The 8822-nt window shown below is 35.0% G+C and overlaps 1 protein-coding gene across 2 annotated transcripts in view; it reads left to right on the top strand.

The window, feature by feature from the left end:
* Positions 1-6034: 6034 nt before the first annotated feature.
* LOC117115646 (carbonic anhydrase 14-like) overlaps positions 6035-8822 on the top strand; it is a 37904-nt gene continuing 35116 nt past the window's right edge. For both annotated transcript variants that reach the window (XM_033259536.1, XM_033259535.1), the window contains exons 1-2: positions 6035-6935; positions 7729-8246. In XM_033259536.1, the coding sequence (XP_033115427.1) occupies positions 8186-8246 (61 nt within the window). In that variant the 5' untranslated portion in view covers positions 6035-6935; positions 7729-8185. The remainder of the gene's footprint in view (positions 6936-7728; positions 8247-8822) is intronic.

Below are 8822 nucleotides of genomic sequence, written 5' to 3'. Positions count from 1 at the left end.
AAAGTCTGCGAGTGTTTTTTAGTTTAATAACTTCTCTTGGAAAATTTCTGGAGACGATTGTGTGGGCGAAAAGCACAATTAAGAAGACATAATATGCTGACTGTAAACTTAACATTAACTCATTTTCTAATTGTGGCAGTGTAGCAGACAGAGGCTAATCGCATCAATGACTCAGCTAATAAGTATATACTGTGCCCCCTAACGCTCCATTATTGTTTTAACAGACGGTAAACTTGTACATATTTTAACTCAATTTGAATGCACTTATTGTATTATACGGGGGCTATTGCAGTTTGATTATTCACCTGGTACTAACCCGTACCGACTGTTGAATGAGCCGTAAGACATGATCCAGTGTGCACAATAATTGTCCACGTACACATCAAGGAAGTTTGTGTTTGTATAGGAGTATATAATATTTCCATCTTTATTTGTATATGAAAGTGAATATCTACTGTTGTTTGTTTCAAGTAATTTCTAAAAAGGAGTCTAATTTAAAGGTGGAGGAGGCTTTTTGACGGAAAAAGCGTATGATAGCAGATTGTAGTAACATGTTGATATTACGGTGTAACATTTAATTTAATTTTAGTACGGTATTTAATCTGTATCTGTAATCTGTAATGACGATTCACGGAGCCCTATGGTGAGAAAATCATAGGGCTCAGTATGTCAGTACAGCATTTTTGCTCTAATAGTGGCGGAGAGGTGGGTCATCTTCAAAAATATGGATATGAAAGCTAAAATACTGAATTTGCTGATTGAAATTATGGGCGGTCAAGAATTGCTTTATTACCATACGGAACGTTCGAGCGTTTAGGTCTAGAATCAGGTAACATCAGCCCCCTACTCAATTTGCCGTAAACGCTGTTTAAAGTGCATTACCTTTCAGTCAACCATCAATGATTCACTGAAAGTCCTATAGGCTATTCTGATTGTATAGAACTTTATGGGTGTTCTCGTAACCGAAGCTCTATTGTTCTCTATAGTTTGTATAGCATGTATTACTATATTATAATTCATTCATTTATTTAAATTCAACTCAACATACAATTAAAGAAAACTAACTTAGGTATTATAACATACAGTCGAAATAATTATGTTTATGTTAAATAAATTAAACAAATTAGTGTATGCATCATTGAAAATGAAAAAAGGGGGTAAGCAAAATAGGCAAATGAATCACAAATGCCTTAACTCTTGCTCTTCTATATAAAAATAAAAGAAAAATATAAATAAGCAAATAAATAAATATAAACAATAATTGAAATAGCTGCATGTTAATTAAAAGTTACTGTTGAAATAAATAATTACATTATTGTTCCTTATTGTAGTACAGTTACTATTGTTGCCATGAAGTATGTTTACTATTTTTAGCATAATATGTTCATTCCATTTTTTTTTCTCTTTATGATAATTGTTATTAAAAAAGAGGGGAAAATGCACTATTCTGATTTTCATATTTACACATGTTTGTATTGTTTGTGTTGAGAGGCTTTAAACCCAGGGGAGGATAATACCTCCCTTTTCACCAAGACGAGTGCCTTATGAAATTAGCATAGAAGAATGAGCAGCTTGAAACAGAAATTAGAGTGACATCATGAAGTGACAGTATTTAATGAGACACCATAAGGTTAGGGCACATACATCGTCCAAGTCCAAGAGACATGTCTTGGTTCTACATGTATGTGAGACGCATCATACACAAAATTCCCCAGTGCGTTTATATACATATAACTCTATACATCTTAATATATTACATACGGTAGAGTAGTAGGCCAAACTATCACCCCGCACGGAACGTGTTATACAATATTAGGCAGTTTTGCGCCGCACGACGTTCACCTAAACGTTAACGAATGACATAATTTATTCATCTTGCGTTGCGGAGTACGTTAATTTCAGTATTTTACGTGCTCGACGTACGTTAATTACTGGTTTGCGCATGCGTATTTCGATTTGTTTACAAAAGGGGCGGAGCTATCGCGCTGCATGTTGGGTACTAACGTTAAAGTTAAGGTTAACGTCGTGCGGCGAAAGCTACCTATTATGAAAATAATAGTTGGCCTACTGGACGTGTTAAGGACCTTTTACCTAGGTTGACGCTAGTTTGCGCATTCGTTAATCATATACATTCATAACCCGTTAAACATTGTAGGACTGGCAGCTGTGTTCATTTTTTTGAAGACGTCACACAAGTAAACGTTTGAGACGCATTTATAAATTTACCTCCTGATTTAAACCTAGCCTAAGCATTTCTGGCAGCAACTAGAGCTAATGATATGACATCACAATCATAGCAATCTACTGATAGAACGTATTATTATCGAAAGTTAACCAATTTTTATGGCTTTTTTTGAATAATAAAATAATAACCATATGCTTAAAAATGAAACACAGAAAACGAAGTCACGGTAATAGCGCTAGGGTGATTAGAATTTCCGTGACCTTGACCCTGTTCTTTTCTTCCCTATAGTTGATAATCTATTTCTGTGATTATTATGTACCATTCCACTAAATTTCATGATTCATTTATTCCTTAACTATTGCGTAAAATACAGATAGACAGAAGAAACCTTGACTGACAGGGATGAGTGCATCCTACTTGGCGGAGGTAATAATTAACATGGTGAAGTTAGCCTCCTGAAGGGCAATTAGTAAAACTATTTTAATATTTTTTTCTTGTAATAGTAAATGTCACCCATTATTTTCTTTTGACACCATTTTTAAAGTCTCATGACACATTATTGATTGATGGCCAAAAAAAAAAGAGTAACAATTGTTTCAACGCGCCCCGGTCTCCCCTAAACCACCCCTTACATCCTAAGTCACAGTGGGAGCTCTTTTTGTGAATTGCTGATAGTATAGATACCTTGCAGGTAGATAAAACCAGCATGAGAAAATTACAGTTATTAATGACATGTCTAATAATTGGAGCTCTCCTCAATCACAGTTTGATTATGGTTGAGTTTGCCCCTATAGTTATCCTTTCAATGACGCATCCTAGATTACTAAATGTGAACAAATATTGTTCCAGATCACTAGTCTGGGTCAACTTGATTGTATAACTGTTTCTCTAACAACACAGGTCTATTGGTTAATTTACACTCTGACTTTTAATCTGGTGCATCATATTCAATATGTCGGAGTGGAGTACGTCGTAGGATTCACCTCATCTACTCTCTGTGTGAACCTTTTAACAACGTTGACTGAGTAACTAAAAAGTCGTATAATGCATTCCATCTAGTACCAACTAACGTCCGAAGAATATTGTCATGACTGGGCCTCAGCCTATATTGACAAATGTTACTAGGCCAATATTTGGGTATCTGATTCATCGGTGAACTGAGATTTTTAGCAATGAAGCCATTCAGGGGTGTTATTTCTAAAGCGTCGGATGATCTAACAAATGTTTCAAGTGGCAAGTCTTCTGTATACGAATACTGTGATCAATCTCCCGAGACATAGATGCTTCAAATATTCGACACCGGATCTGATGCTTATTCGACAGTATTCCTTTTTGTTATCCAAATTCACAAAAGAATGATACGTCTTATAACTGAAGCATAATGAACTTACAAGCCTGACATTATGAAATATTTTTAAGTAAATACAGGTATAGACATCAATGAAATATAGCTCGATACCGCAACCTTCCATGGCAGTGCTGTTGCTTGTATCGAAGAAAACGGAGTGTCCTAACTTTAAGAATCAAACTGAGGACGACCAGTCTTGCAGAGCAAGATTAATTGACTGCTGATAGGTCGAGGTATTTAATGACTACGTAAGTCTCTTGAGGAAGTAAGCGAATCCTTGTTTCACCAGTAAAGTCTCTTGTACTTCAATCAATTCAATATTGAAGATGCAAAAGAAAAACCTAGGCTATGTTCTGAACAGCTGGAAAGATTCCTACTGTTTTAAAGAACCATAATTCATATTTGACAAATTTGTTCTCTCTTCGACTCGCAGTGAGATTTTAGAGGAGAATGATGTAAAATTATATTAGAGCGTTCCTCTCTGAGTAACGAATAACATACGCATACTGAAGAACAGAATAGTGTCATTTTAAAACAAAACATTGCCCTGATATAATCAGTAATCTTAAATAATTAAGAATTGCCAAGAGGCCTATAATCAACTTAGTGAGATGAGTGACATTATTTTCTCTGAAGATATCTCTGATTCGAGACTTGATGGAGGAAAAATCAACCTCATATTTTGTGGCCAATTGGATTCGGCAATATATCGTTTAGATATCTGTTGTCGCATTAAGATCTACTGATATAACCGATCACTATATAAACAAAATAATCTGAGATTACAAACCCTCGCCTTGTTGCATAATATCTATACTGAAAAATAATAATGGCATTTATGTACATCTTTTATATAGTATACAAAAAAATCCAAAAAGTTTGCACTCTAAATTCCGATTACAATTATAAATTCGTGACAAATGCATGTAAAAGTGTTATTTATAGAATACTGTTTTTTGTTCTCTCTATATATTTTATTATCAGACCTAATTCGATACACCCCCTACTTTGGCTCGCGGTCGATCCACTCGAGGCCTTTACTATCATATGACTCACGTGGCTTTCACATCGTCGATCGGGTGAGTTTGCACAATCGATCGGGCGAGATGGATGTCAATTAACATGTCCTATATTATGCATACTTTACTTAGGCCTATTTGTTTTTTGTAGGCCAAGTTTATTAATGGCAACTGTCCCAACTGTATCACTGATATTCAGCGTACAAAGGTTTTATGAAAACGTAGAGGAGGAACTCGGCGTGGAAGAATTATTACTTGACAAACTTGAGAATTAAAATATTAAAAATAAATTAAAATAATAATAGTTGTCGACTTACATAGCGCATATTGTAGAGACCTCTATGCGTTTACATTATTACCCCTGGATCGCTGGATCAAGCACATATGGAACACACACTCAAGCCCCATGGGGAATTCCATAATGTTGCAGCTGTATTCAGCGCAGGCTGTGTTTGAACCTACCAGGTACCCATTTGTACTCCTGGGTGGAGAGAGACAACCGTAGATAAAATGGTTTACTTCTGACATATAAAAGAGAAAACAAATTTAAAATGTCATAATGAAAAATCAAATGCACAATTATTGGAAAGTGGTTTACCACAAGGTGGTGCTCTTCGGCCAATTTCCTATATTTATAAATGATATCTTACAGTCAGTCTCTCAGGGAAATATTAGTATCTTTGCTGATGACGTTATATATCCCTGGTTCTTAATCAATTTATTTTAAGGGTCAAATTATTTTACAGTGGATCTCACGAGCCACTATTTCTTGCTAATTGATGATATTTTATTTCTTGGTTGTGTAAAATTATCGAAACCAAAAATTGGTGACGCCAGTATTTGCCCAAAAGCAGGGAAGGGGCAATGTCCCAAAACCTCTGAAGAGGTCAGGGGCAAACACCCCAGAAGCTCCAACATATTAAGGATTTTGAATGCTGAAGGCCCGAAAATGGCACCACAATAATTTCAATTCTAGCAAAATCAGAGTTTGTTGGGAATTGACGGTTTAAGTAGCTTGATAAGTAAAATGCCGCATTTAAAGTATTTTGATTTTAATTTGATTTATTCAATATCTCAACTGTAGGTCTACATACGAACAAAAATATACAAAACAGAAAAAAAAAACACTTCCAAAATGAAATAGAAATATTTGGATAACCCTCAGATTCCCTATTAAAGGACTTATTGCCAGAGGTACATAGGTAGTCCTTGAATGAATGTATAGGCCAAACAATACGCAGGGTTTGCTGTTAAAATAAAAATAAAACATATTTTCATCCATTTTTGCACGCCCATAGGTAGGATTTTCGAATTTTGGGTGGCCTTTGCGAGCAAACGAGCTTTAGGCTGAGGATTTTTAGGGCGCCGGTTTCCAGACAAAGCCACGAGAAAGTAGGATTGTGAGGGCGTATTTAATAGATTTGTGAAACCTATAATTTGTGAATCTTCTATTTAAATTTACATTCATTTTTGTCTTGTTAGGCCTTGGTATTCAAACTATGGGTCGCTACCAAAATTGCCACGATATTTTGCAAGGTTGACGGATATTTATTTTGTCAGTGAGGCGATAGAATTTGTCATGTCTTGAAACTGTATGCGAAGAATCGTTTCCTGAATTTGGCTTTTTTCCACAAAGTAAAACTAGAAATTTTCTTCTATCATATTGTTTTTGACCTTGATTCTTATATTTGCGTCTCATAGAGGACCTCCACGTTTAGGCCTATGCTAAAAATATTTACCTGTGCTCGGGCGTACTTTGACAATATGTTGTCGGTAACCGGTAATAGAACTTGTCTTGTCTAGCTTTTTTGTGCAAATGTAAGTGTAAGCGAAGTATCGTTTCCTGAATTTGGCATTTTCCCACAAAGTAAACCTAGATATTTTTCTTTTGTCATATTGACCTTAATTTCTTATGTTTGCTTCTCAGGAGGACCTTCACGTTTAGGCCTAAAAATGTATATATATTCTCTATATATAGTGATTCTAAAATCGATTAAATAAGCATTTGGAACCTCTAAATTGTCATATTTTTCGGGGCCTTCGCCCCTAGAACACATTTGAGAGACCGACACCCTACAACGCCCACTTTTCTAGTCGCGACCATCCCCCTTTGGGGACATCGGCCCTCTATAGGGGCAAATCATGGCGCCACCACTGGTATCAGGTAGAACAAGTACCGTAAACTCAAAACTATGTTTGTAAATGAACTGGGAATCATGCTGATAAAACAAAAAGTTATGTCAATCAGTGACAACAATAATTCAATACAGAAAGACTATTTATTTTGAATATCTCTGTCAGTGGACGCAAGTTGAACAGATGAGATATCTTCGAGTTGAAATTGATGACAATCTAACATGGGACTACCACATTCAAAATACAAGTAAGTCTGATATCTTTAAAATCTATACATTAGGAATATTGACAGAAACTATAAATTAATCTCTATTGATTACCTTATACAAAATCACAATCCAACTTTGCAATGATTACGCACTTTCAGTATGGGGATTTTATTTTTTTCCAAATTTCAAATTATAGATCCATTAAAAATTCTCTTACAATTGCTGGTGCTGGAGTGTGGAATAGTACACCCCTCTTTTCAACAATCAACAAAAATAAACAGATTTAAATTTAGTTATAAGAAATTCTAGTTTAATAAATTGTAACTTAAGAATAAAATGATTGATTTTGTAATTTTTAAAATTGATTGGACAAAATGTATTTTGTATTAATTGCAAAATGATTTTCGAATTTTGATGTACTTGATATGTTTGTTTTGTTTTAAGGGTTTTGTGATGCTTGTCATATTGTATAATTGCCTTAAACAAGCCCATTTTTTAAAAAAGACGGTTACATCTTGTCTCAAATTGTATCCTGCATATAAATATATTTTAATTAAATAAAAAAATAAAATCTTTCCTGAGTTTATACTTCACAAGTGGAAAACAGTTTTAAACTTTTTGGACAGACAGGGGACAAATACCTACCTAAGCAAAATACTTTCAACTTTTAAAATACCTAGCTAATTATTACTGAACTGTATGGTTAATAATAATTATTACAGTATACATTTTTTAGCGATAAAGGTTAAAGAGCTTAAAGTTGTAGTTGGAAAAATTTTACTTTCAGATCTAAATTGTAAACATCTATTGCATTTATTTGCTTTATTCCAGAGGTTAATATGGAGTCAATGAGACGAATCTATTTGTGACATGATTTCGTCATGATTGCTCAACGATTGTGTGATTTTAAAACACAATATTTACATAAAAAATGTAATCACAAAAGCTTTGGTAAGATTATAGTCCAGCAAGGTTTGTTTGTTCGCGAGAAATGTTTCCCCTGACACCCTACCCCCTCCCGCTACCAACTGATGATGAGGATTAAACGTTCTGGCTTATATTTGTTGACTCTTTCGACTCTAATTATGAAGTCTAATTAAGAAATTTACCTGTCGCTCGATGACAGCGATTTCGATCTCAACATGTTTGTTATGCGTGAGTGATTGTTTAATTGTGCATTGATCTAAAAAGGGCGTATTGAACCGTATGACTATAAGAAGCTACATGATTGGACTACTGTCTCATTTTGGTAGGAAACTGGTATCATCAGTAGTTAGATAATTCGAAAATGGACATCTTCATCACTGTCGTCCTCTTCCTTGCTACCGTATCAAACACAGCTGGCCAAGGTATGAGTTATTTTAGAGATATAGGTAACTTAAGGTTATAATTAAATAAATATTAAAATATCGAAGAAAACCCCAAAATTTGTTTCCTTCAACGGCGAAGACAAATTGTCGTTAGTCAATGATTGAAACGTGTGATATCATAAGATTTCTTCTTAACATATTCCAATAATTTTAGGGTTTTCTTTTAGTTAGCTCATGTTTACCACACAACCAATTATAACACTAGGTCCAGTGGCGAATCAAGGACATTTGTGGGGGGTGGGGCGGGAGAGATGATGACAGTCAAAGTCCATGGTCTGGTGGTGGTGAAACTATGTTGTAAGGAAGAGAATCTTGGGTGCTTCCTCAGCTACAGCTGTTTCTTTTATAAATGATTTCACACTTGGATTTTGGCTGCTTTCAAGGGGGTGGAGGAGAGGTGGAAGCAGGAGGAAGTGACTCTTCACCACCTCTGGATTCGGCAATAACATCTCAAGATTTCGAGTGCATAATATGTTACATTACATTATTTCTATCTAACTTTTGATTAATCATAGCCGTCAGAAGCATTTTTAAGCTAGTCCGGCCATAATATGA

The sequence above is a fragment of the Anneissia japonica genome, unplaced genomic scaffold (assembly GCF_011630105.1).
Source record: "Anneissia japonica isolate Jap-2015-1 unplaced genomic scaffold, ASM1163010v1 scaffold16662_len1167910_cov178, whole genome shotgun sequence".
NCBI classification, from domain to species: Eukaryota; Metazoa; Echinodermata; class Crinoidea; order Comatulida; family Comatulidae; genus Anneissia; species Anneissia japonica.
Note: the sequence above shows the minus strand (reverse complement) of the source record. Positions and strands in the feature narration are given on the sequence as shown.